This window comes from Anomaloglossus baeobatrachus, chromosome 5 (genome assembly GCF_048569485.1).
Source record: "Anomaloglossus baeobatrachus isolate aAnoBae1 chromosome 5, aAnoBae1.hap1, whole genome shotgun sequence".
Classification (NCBI taxonomy): Eukaryota; Metazoa; Chordata; class Amphibia; order Anura; family Aromobatidae; genus Anomaloglossus; species Anomaloglossus baeobatrachus.
In genome coordinates this window covers 304,995,438-305,012,134 of record NC_134357.1, presented here as the reverse complement: position 1 = coordinate 305,012,134, position 16,697 = coordinate 304,995,438, and the positions used below count along the sequence as shown (strand labels likewise).

The 16,697-nt window shown below is 42.8% G+C and overlaps 1 protein-coding gene across 1 annotated transcript in view; it reads right to left on the bottom strand.

Annotated features, from left to right (window-relative positions):
- Positions 1-223: 223 nt before the first annotated feature.
- MYCBPAP (MYCBP associated protein) overlaps positions 224-16,697 on the bottom strand; it is a 110,003-nt gene continuing 93,529 nt past the window's right edge. Inside the window, exons 18-19 of the mRNA XM_075347506.1 lie at positions 6,796-6,984; positions 224-431 (exon numbers count right to left, since the gene is read on the bottom strand). Coding sequence (XP_075203621.1) covers positions 300-431; positions 6,796-6,984 — 321 coding nt within the window. The 3' untranslated portion in view covers positions 224-299. The remainder of the gene's footprint in view (positions 432-6,795; positions 6,985-16,697) is intronic.

Sequence of the window (16,697 nt, the reverse complement as noted above, 5' to 3'; positions counted from 1 at the left end):
TGAACACCATAAAAACAAACTTAAACAATATATAAATTGCTGTGTCTTGGGGGAGGTTCCTGCTGCAGCCAGTTGTTACAGACACAGGAAAGTGGGGAGGTATATGATAATCTTTTGGTAAACACAGATTTTTCCACATATATATTTATTTTAATTAATTCCAATATGAGCCAAAATGGAATCTAAGAAAAGAAGGAAGCATGAAAACGTAATTGCAAGCAACCAATACTTAAATTATATTCCTTTATTAATAAGTACAAAGTTAATTAAGTGAAACTTCTGCTGCAGAACAAAACACACTACTGAGCACAAATAAACTCCCAGCCTTCTGATGCGTCTTGATTAACTGTTTTAGACGGTGATTTAACCATCTTCAAGTCTTCTGCACAAACAACCAGATTTTCTGCCATAGTTTCCAGGATCCCATACATCTAAAATACAGAAGATAAATAAAAACCTTAAAAAAACTGCAACAAATCATGGCAAAAACAAGTGTTTTTTTCCCAGTTTTTTCCACAATCTGCCAGGTGATGCAGATTTGGTGCAGAAATGTTTGCAACCAAATCTACAACGGTATGTGCACACAATGTTATTTTTCAACTGAGTCTGCACCAAAATTTACCTGAAAAACATCAAAACGCTCAAAATAATTAAAATACGGGTTTCTATGTAAAAACTACTTGCTGTTCATAGTTTCAGTCTTTTGGAAACCTGAAGTGGTTAAAAATCGCTCAAAGAGACAGATTGGTTAAAAGAAGTGAGCTGACCATAATTCAGGGGTTTACCACTCTGAAGATGTCCTCTACTGTATAACAGAAGGCAATGGGAAGGCTCATAAGATGGCTTTTTCAACATTTTGCCAGTGTTTTTGCTTAAAAACTACAAATGTTTCTTCATTGTTGAATGGATATAATAAAAAAAAATAGAAAAACACTAAAAAAACACCGTTGGTCAAAAATATCAAAGAAGTACTAATCAAACGACAAAAAACCTTAAACGATGCTTCGGGGGGAAAAACACCAGTGTTTCCTGAAGAGCCTTCCTCTTGAAAAAAAATCAGTGGATTTGACACAAGAAAAATGCGTTGTGTGCACATACTCTAAAGGCCCCGTCACACACAGAGATAAATCTTTGGCAGATCTGTGGTTGCAGTGAAATCATGGACATATTGTTCCATTTGTACACAGCCACAAACCTGGCACTGATTGTCCACAATTTCACTGCAACCACAGATCTGCCACAGATTTATCTCTGTGTGTGACATGGCCTTAAGAGTCAATGGTGCACATTTGGCAGTGCGAGAAGGAGGAAAGAAGTATGAAGCCAAGGCCTCAAGACAGTATCATAGAGTGCAAAGGGATAATGACTCCATGTACATGTTACATAGGGATGATATCTGGAAGAAATTAGCCTATATGTGCTAACTACAAAAATCTATTCACATCAGGCAATTAAGTCAGCAATAATGATCAGATCAAAAAGACAGAGAAAGGGCAGAAATGATTTCACCTAGAAAATGAGTCAGGGATGATAGACACTATGAAACTTCAATATAGTGAGCGGGGAAAGTCCTGGGGATTTTTATGTTCATGTGGAAAGATATAGAATAAATTAAGAATAATCGTCTCAGTGCAGAGCGGTAAAGCATATCAATCAAGTCACTGGAAACTTTACAGAAGGACTGAAACTACTGAAAAAGTATTTTAACCTCAGTGGAATCTAAAAGGGATAGAATTCTGATAGAAGCATTGTTGAAGTGTAATATGTCCCTAGGGTTCTGTTGTGTAATGTAGGGGCAGAGACCCTGATTCCAGAGATGTGTCACTTACTGACCTGTTTTCTGTCATTTTAATAAAATCACTGTTTTATCTGCTATACAACTGTTTCAACAAAAAAACAGGGAGATAACAAGGCGTCTTCTCCTTGTTATCTCCCTGGTTTTTTGTGCCTTGTTTTTAATCATATATATTTTTGTTTATCTTTTTAAATTTTAGATACATTTATCTTCTTCTTTTTCTGGCACTCTGCAACTTATACCTCATGGCATCGGCTGATTTGTATGGACATACCATTTATCTGTTATACTTCTCGTGAGCTGCATTTGGGATGCTTTTGAAGCAGATTACTGAAGACTGTGTGATTTTACATTATGGCATCATGACTTTTTCTACCTATGCTCATGTTTATCTGGCTCATCTATGGTTGTGTCGTATCTGTTCGCTCCCGCTCCTCCTCCCCTTTCTTCACTGCGTGGCTGCATCACTCTGTATACTGGCCCGGCGTTGTCGGCGTCATTATCGCTTGCGCGCATGCATGGATTTTGGGTGACGCGTCCCCACTTTCACGCATGCACGCTACCATTTTGGGGCATTGACCGCTGATGACGTCCGGACAACCGGCTGCGATTGGTGCACCCGCGCTGACGCTGTGGGGGTGGAGCAGCTGGAGCGACCGAGCACCATGTTTAAAAGCAGATTGCTTCTGTATGGCGTTCCATCTTCTTTCCCCCTGATGAAATGATCTGATACCTCGTGATCGTGAAACGTACGTCGGGGTCCTTGTTCCAGGGGGACCTCTCTGCTGCTCTCTGCCCGGTTGTGTATTTATTATGGGTATGCTTCCTTCTATGTTCTTGAATATGCTGTTCACAATCTGTGGTCTTTTCTGCTGCTAATATCATGTGTCACCTTGGTTTACCAATGATTACTGACTATTATATATGATGTAACCTGGCATCTGCTAGTACTACCTCTCTGTAAATTGCTATATTTTAATATACTTTAAATATATTTTATATTTTAATATACCTATGCTCATGGGTTATGTTTGTGTAGTACTCCCCTGCCATGCTTTATTTATTATGTGCTTCACAACATTATACTGTTGCCATATACACACCCGGTGTAGTCTGCTGCCGACTTTTACCTTGTGCCAGCTGTTTTGTAATAAATATTTCAATTTTGCACTACACTCTTGTTGTTCTCCTGTTTTTTGCAAGTATTTTTGAGTGTGCCATGTAGGTACCATGCACAGGTTTTCCTGCTGTATTACTATTTGGGAAATTCTCATTATAAACGTTAAATAATTTTGTATCTTGATAGATTGGACTTTTGCGGATGTGGTAATTTTTTAATTTCTTTATTTTTAACTAACTTTTTTTTTAGATTTTTCTATAATTTTTTATAAACGGTATTTTTATATAAAAAAATAATCAGTCAATTTGTGTTCAATTAGAATAAATGTAACGTAGACTGTAGGGTAAATTCACCTTACATGCTATGTATTACATCAAACATTAAAACAGACTCTAATGAGAGTAATATTCATATAAATATACCGCACTTAAAAGACTCATATGGCGGCTTGACAAGGTTATCCGTAATTGCAATGTGGCGGAGTGAATATTGTAATGTGTAACCAAGTCCGTAGTGTAGGGTACCTGATAATCCAATATTAAAGGGGTTAGCCTCTACTTTAACATTGATGGCCTATCCTTATGGGCCATTTACACGCTGCAACATCGCTAACGATATATCGTCGGGATTGCGGTGTTTGTGACGCACATCCGGCGTCGTTAGCGACATCGCAGCGTGTGACACCTAGGAGCGACCTTAAATGATCGCAAAAGAGTTAAAAATCGTTGGTTTGTAACACGTCGTTCATTTACCAAAAATCGGTGTCTGGTCAGTAGCGAGGTTGTTCGCCGTTCCTGCGGCACCACACATCGCTACGTGTGATACCGTAGGAACAACCAATGAACATCATCCTACCTGCGTCCACCGGCAATGAGGAAGGAAGGAGGTGGGCGGCATGTTCCGGCCGCTCATCTCCTCCCCTCCTCTGCTATTGGGCGGCCGCTTAGTGACGACGCAGTGACGTCGCTATGACGCCGAATGCATCTCCCCCTTGAAGGAGGGATTGTTCGGCGGTCACAGCGACGTCGCTGAAAAGGTATCTGCGTGTGACGCTGCCGTAGCGATAATGTTCGCTACGGCAGCAATCACCAAACGTCGCACGAACGACGGGGGCAAGTGCTATCGTGCACGACATCGCTAGCTATCGCTGGCGATGTCGCAGCGTGTAAAGCTACCCTTTAGGATAGGCCATCAATGTCAATGGCTGCGGTCACACCCTGCCGATCATCTGTTCTCTGTGCCGGCAGGAAATGCTCAGTTCCGGAGCTGCTTCATCATCTGATAGCGGTGGCGGGAGGGTATTGCACATCTGCCTCCTATTGATTTGAATGGGAGGTGGATGTGCAGTACCCAGCTGCTATCAGTTGATAGGGCAGCTCCGGAACTGGGCATTTCCAACCGCCTGTTGCTGCTGGCGCCACCGAGGGCAGCTGATCAGCGGGGTACAGGGTCGAGGACCCCAGCCCATCAGACCTTAATATGGGGAGATAAGGTATGCACACCAGTGACTATGTAAGGGGAATACATGAAATAGCAGAAACTGCTGTGTGAATACTGACTTGAAAAATCCAATAGCTATATGTAAGAGTGAAAATGTGAAAATGGAATCTGCATTACTGCCATGAACATATGAATCAAGAGAAATTTAGCTACTGAATTGATCAATGCAATCGAGCCCCAACACTACGCCAAAGTATTTCTCTACGTTGGGGTCCCTAGCTTGTGTGTGTCCTCTCATGCAATTAAAAAACTTACCGTGTATGGGAAGCTGAGACCCAGGCTATATATGCGTATGATATGGATTGGCAATAGGTGTGGTTGGGGAGGGTTCACAAACGAAAAACTACTAACAATAAGGAATAACGTTTGGAACACCATTCTAAGTCTGAACTGGGTGCAAAAACCTAAAAAAGACTTCGTTTGTGAACCCTCCCCAACCACACCTATTGCCAATCCATATCATACGCATAAATAGCCTGGGTCTCAGCTTCCCATACACGGTAAGTTTTTTTTTAACTGCATGAGAGGACACACACAAGCTAGGGACCCCAACGTAGAGAAATACTTTGGCGTAGTGTTGGGGCTCTATTGCATTGATCAATTCAGTAGCTAAATTTCTCTTGATTCATATGTTCATGGCAGTAATGCAGATTCCATTTTTCACATTTTCACTCTTACATATAGCTATTGGATTTTTCAAGTCAGTATTCACACAGCAGTTTCTGCTATTTCATGTATTCCCCTTACATAGTCACTGGTGTGCATACCTTATCTCCCCATAGTGATGTTTTTTTAGGTTTTTGCACCCAGTTCAGACTTAGGGTACCTTCACACTTAGCGATGCAGCAGCGATCCGACCAGCGATCTGACCTGGTCAGGATCGCTGCTGCATCGCTACATGGTCGCTGGTGAGCTGTCAAACAGGCAGATCTCACCAGCGACCAGTGAACAGCCCCCAGCCAGCAGCGACGTGCAAGCGACACTGCGCTTGCACGGAGCCGCCGTCTGGAAGCTGCGGAGACTGGTAACTAATGTAAACATCGGGTATGGTTACCCGATGTTTACATTAGTTACCAGCGCACACCGCTTAGCTGTGTGTGCAGGGAGCAGGGAGCCGCGCACACTGAGCGCTGGCTCCTTGCTCTCCTAGCTACAGTACACATCGGGTTAATTAACCCGATGTGTAATGCAGCTACATGTGCAGAGAGCAGGGAGCCGCGCACACTGCTTAGCGCTGGCTCCTTGCTCTCCTAGCTACAATACACATCGGGTTAATTAACCCGATCTGTACAGCAGCTACATGTGCAGAGAGCCGGAGCCGGCAGCACAGGCAGCGTGAGAGCTGCAGAGGCTGGTAACTAACGTAAATATCGGGTAACCACCTTGGTTACCCGATGTTTATCTTGGTTACAAGCTTACCTCAGCTGTCAGACGCCGGCTCCTGCTCCGTGCTCGCTTCATTTGTCGCTCTCTCGCTGTCACACACAGCGATCTGTGTGTCACAGTGGGAGAGCGCCTTTGAAGAAAACGAACCAGGGCTGTGTGTAACGAGCAGCGATCTCGCAGCAGGGGCCAGATCGCTGCTCAGTGTCACACACAGCGAGATCGCTAATGAGGTCACTGCTGCGTCACAAAAAGCGTGACTCAGCAGCGATCTCGGCAGTGAGCTCGCTGTGTGTGAAGCACCCCTTAGAATGGTGTTCCAAACGTTATTCCTTATCATCAGACCTTAATGACCTATCCTAAGGATAGGCCATTAATGTTAAAGTAGTGGCCAACCTTTTTAAGGTCCAAACAATCCCTCTGTGATTCATGCGGTGTCCACTAATAAATAGAGTTATGTCCATGGTTGAGGCGGTGTCCATAGTTCAAGCACTATCCTGATATGCAGTTATTCAGAGCGGTGCCCGGGCCGGTGGCATTTGCTCACTTATACTCTCCTCCATGAGTGTTCTCAGGCTGGCAGGCCATGTGTAGCATTTCCGTGCACGTAAAGGCAGCACACTGGGCTCAAACTGGGACTGAATAACTCTAAATAACTGTTCATCAGGATAGTGCTCCATCAAGCCGGCACATGACCGCATGTATGAAAATGCACACCTGGTCATGTGACTGATCGCTCACACCGGCAGTACCAGGAAATCATGACAGTTTGTGAACCACCTGCGGTCATGATTCAGAAGACGCATGGAATGACTACAGACTTTTCTCTCAAACCTGGTCAATCCCTTTAAAACTCTGTGTTTGGCCATTCCTCTGTTATTACTCCTGGAAACGTATGAATAAATTGACTAATGTGTGTTATTAGTCCCTTTTCAACTGCATCTGTCCCTTCACCGTATACAATGACAGGACTGTTCACAATTTTATAAATACACACCACAGTATATAGATTTTCCTTATATTTTTCTTGTATAACTGGATCCACATGGGAGAGCCGAGACTCTGGAGGAGTAATGTCAAAACTTTCTCCAGAGGAAACCAATTCCTTGTTCTCTTTCCAGATGGCCGTTGGCTTTAATATTTTTTTGTCATCTTTGCCCTTCAGTTTTCTGCTGCTTGGACGTCCCTATATGATAAGAAGAAAAAATTTCAGAGACTTTAATTTTTTTTTGTTTTTCATTAGCTTCTATTGCAATGTAACACAATACATTTTTTTGAAGGCTTTAAACATTGACAAGTAGACTAGATATATAAAGGTAGAGGCTCCTTCATGCTCCAGCCATAACGTTCATTTATCTTGTATTTTTATAGCTATTCCCCAATAATCTCTTACTGATGATTTGCTTTCTTACAGTTCACACTCATCGCTGCAGCTCAGTCTCTGCCTGAAGCCACAGCGTGTGGACATGTTCTGTGCCTGCGCACTGTGACTCCGGTATGTACGTAGCAGAACCGAGATCATTATGGGACCTCATATAGATTACGCGTCATTACTGGGTGTTTGGGATTAGAGGGTGTTTTTTTTGTATTTTATATCAAATAAAGTTTTTTCTGTTTGTGTTTATTTCTTTTTATTTACAGATTAGTAACCAGGGGAGGGGGGCCTCATAGACCCCTCCCATTACTAATCTAGGGCTTAGTGGCAGATGAGAGCTGTCATTAACCCCTTATTACCCCTTTTGCCACTGCACCAGGGCAATCAGAATGAGCTGAGTAAAGTTCTGGGATTGTTGCTTCTAATGGATGCAACAATTCTGGGCGGTAGTAGGCTGCTATTTTTAGGCTGGGGAGGGCCCAATAACAATGGGTCTTTCCAGCCTGAGAATACCAACCCCCAGCTGTCAGTTTTATTATGGCTGGGTATCAAAATTGAGGGAATGCACGCCATTTTTTTAAATTATTTGTTTAATTAAAAAAAAAAAAAACATTTGGGGTCCCTTTAATTTTGATACACAGCCAATATAAGCAAATGGCTGGAGGCTGCAGCCTGTAGCTGTATGCTTTATCTGTGCTGGGTATTATAAAATGGTGTGACCCTAAGCCAGTTTTTTTTATATATTCATTTTTACACCACACTAGGGAAACACAACATCTGTAATTGCAAGCAGTCAGTCACGGTGTCACACAGGCTGAGGCGTGGTCTGACTGCAACCAATCAAAGACACCGGGACTGCCGGTGGGTGGGGGAAGCAGTCATAAGCTTGAGGTTAATGATGTAGTATTACAACCGAGCGGGAGACTGGTAAGTATAACTTGCTTGCTCTATCCCTATTTATTTTTAAATAACTGGGTGGCCGAAACTGGATAATTCACTGAAAACTCTGCTCTGATCATGCTAAGTAACCCATGCGGATCTGGACTTTTACAGTCAGGGTTCGCCGATCACTACTCATTATGTTTGTATTACATACCTTCTGCCAGTAGTCCCCATTTGTGTGGTACCACCTGCTGATTTCCCACTTTTTAGCACTTTTATATGTCAATTGTATTTCAATAAATTACAACTTTTTATTTCAATGGTGTAGTTGTACAGAATTTGTTTGTAGGGTTCATAATGAAAGTTTTATGCACATCAGGTCCTGGTTGGCCTAAAGAGGCTAATATAGAACCATGAACAGGCAAATACATAGCAGATCGTGGTCGTTTTAACCAATGTACAGTGAGGAAAATAAGTATTTGATACACAGCAGACTTTGCAAGTTTTCCCACCTACAAAGAATGGAGAGGTCTATAATTTTTATCATAGGTACACTTCAACTGTGATAGAAGAATCCACAAAAAACTCCAGAAAATCACATTGTATGATTTTTCAATAATTAATTTGCATTTTATTGCATAAAAGAAGTATTTGATACAATAGAAATCTAGAATATTTTAATATTTGGTACAGAAACCTTTGTTTGCAATTACAGAGGTCAGTCATTTCCTGTAATACTTGACCAAGTTTTGCAGCAGAGATTTTGGCTCACTCCTCTATACAAACCTTCTCCAGATCTTTCAGGTTTCGGGGCTGCCGCTGGGTAATATTGAGTTTCAGCTCCCTCCAAAGATTTTCTAGTCGGTTCAGGTCTGGAGACCGGCTAGGCCACTACGGGACATTGAAATGCTTTTCACGGAGCCACTCCTTAGTTGCCCTGGCTGTGTGTTTCGAGTCATTGTTGGCAAAAATCGAGGAGGTTATTGGCCAAAATCTGGAGATACATGACCCCATCCATACTCCATTCAATATGCTGCAGTCATCCTGTCGCTTTTGCAGAAAATCACTCCCAAAGTACGATGTTTTCACTTCCATGCTTCATGGTTCGGACGTTTTTCTTGAGATTGTACTAATCTTTCTTCTTTATCCAAACATGGTGAGAGGAGTTGATACCAAAAAGTTCTAGTTTAGTCTCATCTGACCACATGCCTCCTCAGGATTATCAACATGGTCACTGGCGGACTTCAAATGGGCCTGGACATGTGCTGGCGTGAGCAGGGGGACCTTCCGTGGCCTGCAGAATTTTAATCCATGATGGCGTAGTGTGTTACTCCCAGTAATCTTTGAGACTGTGGTCCCAGCTCTATTCAAGTGATTGACTATGTCTTCTTGTGTAGTTCTGAGCTGATTTCTGACCTTGCCGAATGATTCTTACCCCATGATCTTACCCCATCAGAATCATCCTTACCCCATGACCATCATTCTTAGCCCATGACATTACTCCATTGCATGGAGCCCCAGACAGAGTAAGATTGACAGTCATCTGGTGTTTCTTCAATTTTCTAATAATTCTGCCAACAGTTCTTCCCTTCTCACCAAGCTGCTTGCCTATTGTTCTGTAGACCACCCCCACTTTGTGCAGGTGTACAATGTTGTATCTGGTGTCCTTAGACAGATCTTTGGTCTTCGACATAGTGGAGAGGTTGGAGTATGATTGGTTGAGTGTGTTGACAGGTGTCTTTTATACAAACAGGTGCAATTAAAGGGAATCTGTCAGCAACTTTTTGCTACCTCATCTGAGAGTAGCATGATGTAGGCAAAGAGGCCCTGAGTTCAATGATGTATCACTTAGATTAGTGGCTGCAGCCATTCTGACAAAGTGAAAGATTTTAGATTTTGCATGTAGCAGAGCTCTGGGAGCTGTCCCCTCCCACACAAGGCTTTTAGTGTACATTTCCATAGACAGAAGCTGCTAATCACAGAAGGGGCGGAGTTGGACTACATCTTGTGCTGCTCAGACCCACTAATGGCTTAAACTAACATTGCAGGTAAACAAAAAGCAGACTTTGAGATAAGAACTGCCAGGCTGAATTCTCTGTTTTAACTCTTGCAGCATACTGTCTTCAGATTACATTGCAGAAACTGCTGACAGATTCCCTTTAATAAAGGTAATGAGTGCAGAGTAGGAGGGCTCCTTAAAGAAAAATTACAGGTCTGTGAAAGTCAGAATTCTCGCTGGTTGGTAGGTGATCAAATACTTATTTCATGCAATAAAATACAAATTAATTATTTAAAAATTATATGATGTGATTTTCTGGATTTTTATTCTGTCACAGTTGAATTGTACCTAAGATAAACATTACAGACCTCTCCATTCTTTCAGCGTATCAAATACTTATTTTCCCCACTGTAAATGAGCACTTAAATATGGGTTATAACCTTCAAATAAGATAACTTGCATAGATACATCTTTAAAGTTCACAGTTCCCTTGTGACATGCAACTTCTACTTACAAGTACATTCACTCAGTGGTTGCACTCTTAAAGGGGTGAGATTGGCCTAATCTGTATAGGAAGTAACCAGAGCTAATTTTGACCTTGTTATGTTTTTAAAATCTTGAAAGATAAAGTCTAAATGTTAGATGATAAATAACCCTCCGCATATCATGCCATTAAGATTTCTATTTTAATCAACTCTGTAATTTCAAGTGCTATTTACGAGCCTATAATTGACTGATGTGGGGACTTCTTCTTAAATTAAAATTGCATGCTGTCAAAAAGTTTATACTCTGTAATTAACGAAACGCAGAAAGATGTAAAGATGATGTCAGGAAAGGGATTGACATATGTATTATGCCCAGCAATTTTTGTCAGTGAAGAACATGTGGTTACATTTTCCTGACTTATTTATTTATAAGGCTTCTGACAAATTGACCTGATGCATTTTACACAGCCGCAATTGTCATATCAACCTCGAAATATGAATTTTCTGAGCTTCTACTATTGTATTAAATTTCCTAATTCATGAAGAATAAGCTTTTCAACTACATGTTTTTTTAAACAAAAGTATCCCCTGCACTCCTCACTCGGAGCTGCATATTCCCTCCATCCATCACATGTTAAGCAATGTATGCAAAAATAGGTCATTAAAAAGACAACTTGTTACATCTCATGTGTAAGAATACTAACAAAAGAAAATTCTTTTAAGACTCCCTTCACATGTCAGTGAAAAACACGGACGTTCTTCACTGACGTGTAAATCACGCACATGTCCCTCTGTGTTCCGTGATTCACGGCACACGTGGGTTGTCCATGTGCAATCCGTGATCTGTGATTGCAAATAGACATTACTCACCTGCCTTCACTACTGCTGTCCATGGTGCTGAACTCCTCGGCTCTGCAGCATCCGCCCACCGCTCTCTGCAGCTACTTCCGGGTAGGCTGTTCCTGCTTTCATGAATATTCATAAGCCGGGCAGGAGCTGCAGAGAGCGGAGGCTGCACAGCGAATCGCTGAAAAGGTTAGTTGAAAATATTTATTATTTAACATGTCAGTGTTTTTCTGGTACGTGTTACACGGATCACACATGGATCACAACATACTGTGGTCCGTGGGTCATCAGTGATGCCAGAAAAAAACGGACTTGTCTCCGTGCGGAATCACGGACACGCATGTACGCTGCACGGAGACACGTTCAGTGAAAAATCACTGATGTGTGAGCAGACCCATTGATTATAATGTGTCTGCGTATGTCAGTGATTCTGGTACGTATAAAAAAAAGCACATACGTACCAGAAACACTGACGTGTGAAGGGGGCCTAAGAGCGAGGCCAAGCATTATCTGAAAAGATATGGACATCTTTGTAGGCACTTAAAAAAGTGAATGTCTTTTGGGTTAAAAATCATTTTTTCAAAATGTTAAACCATTTGACTTTTACGCCTTTGTGTTCCGATGTCTCTCTCTTTTTTATCACAAACCACATCAAAGTGTAGCTGAACTTTGATGAGGTCATAAATCAAATGAGAGATGCTCAGAAAAAGAAAGATAAAAGAGTTACAAGCGCACTGTCAGAAGAACTAACACATTCTTCATTAATGAGGTTGTCCCCTTTAAGAAAAATTGGTATTACTTTACAATACTTCCAACATATTTTTTCTTGCGACACCCATGGACAAAAGGAAAATCCTCCACACTATTGACAAAAGACCAACACCAAAAGTAGGTAAGAACAGAAATAGAGAAGGGAAAACAAGGTGCTGTCGTGGCTCTGGAAAATCTAATTACCGGTAAGTAATACCGATTTTTCCCATTTCCACGACAGCACCCAGGAGAGATTATCAAGGAATCCCCTACTACCGCCTGTAATACCTTTCTCCCAAAAGAAAGATCACTAGCACCAAGATCCAACCTATAGTGCTTAAAAAATGTAGATGGTGAAGATCATATGGCGGCTTTACAGATCTGCTCGAGAAAGGCGTTGGCTTTTTCAACCCAAGAAGTGGAGATGGCCCTGGTGAAGTGAGCCCTTAAGCCCAAGGGAGGATCCTAATCCCCAGCTCTGTATGCCAGAATGATCCTCTCTTTGACCCATCTGGCTAGGGACCCTTTTGATGCTGGCTGGCCTCTACCGGGACCCTGAAAAAGAACAAAAAGGGCGGTAGCTTTTCTAAAATCTCTGTTCACCTCTAGGTATTGTATCAGGCATCTCCTAACATCCAGGGTGTGAAACGCCCTCTCCTTCTCATTCCTGGGGTTATCACAAAAGAAAGGAAGCACTATCTCTTGGGACCGGTGAAACCTAGAAACTACCTTTGGTAAAAAGGCTGAATCTAATCTATGAATTACCCTATCCGAAAGTATCTTTGTAAAGGGCTGGTTCATTGAGATAACCTGTAGCAGCCCTATCCTTCTAGCCGATGTAAGAGCTGCCAAAAGTGCGGTCTTGAGGTGTTTGTGTCCTAACTGTGCATTCTGACAGGGGTTTCAAAGGGGGGCCTGGTTAAAGCTCTCAAAACTAGATTTAGATCCCATGGAGGTACACGGGGTTGCAGTATTGATTTAGATCAACCCACTGCCTTTACACACCTTAACAACCATGGGTGATCTGCAATCCTACAGTGAAAGAGGACCCCCAATGCAGAGATGTGGACCTTGAGTGTACTTAAACTCAACCCGGGCTTAGTATCCCAGGGTCCTGTCCAGCATCTCAATCTGAAAAGTCTTCATTTGACAGCGTGGCGTTTGAACAGCAGCTCTTAAGATCTAGGGGCTTTTCAGATAGCTTGATAACCTTACTAATAGGGAGTAAGAAAGAAATCACTACTTATACTTATGGAATGGTCTGAAGAAAGTTTTTAGACTTCTCAGGAATCAATCCGTTAGAGAGAATGCTAGTACCTTGGCCTGCTATCCTGGAGTTCCTACAGAAGGGGTGAGAAACCGGGACTTCCAGAAGGACACATGAGTCCTCTATTGACTTTAGGTGAAGCCCTGTGAACCAAAACCTTCTGGGCCAAAAGGGGGCTATAAGAACAACTTCCACCCGGTTCATCCAAATTTTCCTTAGGCTAACTGGGATAAGTGAGATAGGAGTAATGGCATAGACTAGACCCCCTGACCAGTTTTGGAGTAGGGCATCTATACCATGAGGGAGTTCCCCTGGGATTAGAGAAAAAAACATCCTGGTTTTCCTGTTGACCGATTGGCAAACAGATCTATAATTGGCCTGCCCCACCTGAGAGCGATCCTGTCGAATATTTCTGGATTTAGAGACCAGTCGTCCTGACTCAGCTCGAGACAGCTGAGGAAGTCTGCTCTCAAGTTTTCTCTGCCTTTCAGAAAATCTGCAGACAATGAGAGAAAGTTTGACTTGGCCAGGACTAGAATCTCCTCTGCCACTGCCATATGCTTCCTGGACCTTGTGCCTCCCTGCTTGTTTAGGTAGGTTACCGCTGTTATATTGTCCGCCAGGACCTTTACATGGTGCCCTGCCACAAAGCTCCCTCGAGCGCCATCTTTAAGGCCCGAGAGCTCTCTCAGGTTTGATGATTCTTTTTTAATTCCTTTGACCATTCGCCCTGAAGAATTTTCTTTCCAGTGTGAGCACTCCACGCCTAGAGGCTTCCATCCATTGTTATGATAACTGGATTCTCTATCTTCCATGGTACGCCTCTGCAGAGGTCGTCTCTTTCCATTCACCAACGTAGTGTCCCTAGTAGACTGGTAGATGGAAATCTTTCTGTCCAGCCTGTCGCTGACCTCCATTTCCCTTAAGATCTCCCATTGAAGCTTGCGAAAATGGCTTCTGGCTCAGATAACCACAGGAATACAGGATATTAGGGATCCGAGGGGGGCTGACATTACTCTCTTGAGAATGGTAACTGCCTCAATTATCAGGTTCCGTACTAATTCCTCTAGTCTTCCAATTTTTTCTTCTGGAAGGAACGATTTTTGTCTGGAATCCAAGAGAATGCCTAGGAAGACTTGTATTTTTTTGGAGTCAAGGTTGGATTTTTCTGTATTTATAAGCCAGCTCAGCTCTGCTAAAATATCTGAGACCTGAGGTATCGCCTCCCTGCAGCCTGATTGTGATCTCCCTATTACTAAGAAGTCATCTAGATAGGGTATGAAAAGGATATCCTTCTCCCTGATGTGTGCTGACATTTCTGCCACCAGCTTTGTAAATATTCTTGGAGTCATTGAGAGACTGAAAGGTAGGGCTCAATACTGCAGATGGGAAAGCTGACCCTGAATATGTACTGCTACCCTGAGAAACCGCTGTGTCCCTGAAAATAGACACATGATAATAGGCATCCTTGAGGTCTATAGTTGCAGAAACAATATGGATATAGAAGTCTAATTGCCGTGGCTACTGTCTCCATTCTGAAATGTTTCTGTATTATAAATTGATTTAGACCCTTTAAATTTATGATGGTTCTGAAGGATGAATCTGGCTTTTTTACTAAGAGTGGGCTGTAAAAACCTTTCCCCTCTTCTCCTTGCGGAACCTGGGTGAGCACACCTTTCTGTTAGAAGGAACTCACTTTGTCTTACAAGGCTTGCTGGCCCCTCTCAAGCTTAGGGACTTTGTGGTCATAAACCTGCCTGGGGTAGGGACTGTAAACTCGAGCTTCAACTCCTCGCCTACCGTGCCCATAATCCAACAGCTCACTGATTCTTCTCTCAGGCAGGAAGGAACCTCAACAGTCTCCCACCTACTTGGGCCCTGGCGACATTGTCTTCTGGGTTTTCTGAAGGCCCTGGAAAGAACACCTTTCATCCTGGATTCCTTTTTTCTGGGTCCGTCCTTCCAGTTCTGAATTCCCCTTTTCAGATCTCTGGAATGCTTATTTCTCCTGCCAGCATTAAATGATCTTCTAAAGTCTGGAAGGTTAGACTTTGGGAAATCCTTCTTGGAATCGGATGCCTTCTCCAGTATCTCATGCAGGCCTTTTCCAAAGAAGAGTTCTCCTTCGCACAGGATCCCACAGAGCCTTGACTTTGCATGGAAGTCTCCCCTCCAGTTCTTCAACCATAAGGCTTTCCTGGCAGAATTTGAAAGGAAACAAGTCCGCAGTGAGCCTCATAGCATCCGCTGATGCATCAGCCAGAAAATATGCCGCTTTACTAATAACCGAGAGACTGGACAGTAGCTGGTCTCTTGGGCACTTGTCCTTTATCTGAGTCTCCAGCTGACCAAACCATACGCTCAGTGATCTAGCAGTGCATGTGGCTGCAATGTTGGGTTTGAAAGCTGCTGCCCCATATTCTCAAGTTATTTTCAAGAAACTATCTGCTTTACTATAAGGCATCTTTGAGTAATACCGCGTCATCAAATGGAGGAGCCGTACTCCTGGATTCCTTGGAGACGGTGGCGTCTATCTTTGGAACTTTGTCCCACACTTCTGACTCTGCCAAATTGAATGGATATTTTCTTTTCATCTCTTTTGGAATGAAGGCTTTTTTTATCCGGTCTCTTCCATTCTCGCTTGATTAAAGCCGTGATGTTTTTGTGGACTGGGAAGCATTTGTGTTTTCGTGCCTCCAGCCCACCAAACACTATGTCCTGAATGGATCTGGGCTCTGTGACATCCTCAATTCTCATAGTAGCCCTCACCGCCTTTACCAGCCTTCCCATAGCTTCTATCGGGAAGCATGGCTGCCCTCCCTCAATGTCTAAGGATGATAAGGATGAAGAGTAAAATCTATCTAATTCTCCATCTTCACCCTCATTTTCTGGGCTGGAGTCTCCCATGGCCATCTGTCTCCCTGAAGAGGTGCCCAGCATAACCTCCCTCAAAAGATTTCTTTACCTCATCCTTAATTAGGGATTTCAAATTTTCTAAGTGAGATGGGGACTCTTCTGACATTGCCTTGTCTGTGCAGACCTGACATAACCTTTTAATATGGGTAGAGGCCAGTTTAGTTCTGCAAAGGGCGCATTCCCTATGTTTTGTCTTGGACTGTGATTTCTTAGGCTTGTCCTAGACAAAACAGAACAGACATGCAGACAATCATCAGTGACAACTGCAGCATGGAACCCCCAGGACGGAGCCAGAATACTAGAGCCGGAGGTGCAGTCACTTCCACTTCTCCACAGGCTGCTCCATGTAGGCAAGGCACAATTCCTCCTTCAGGAATTT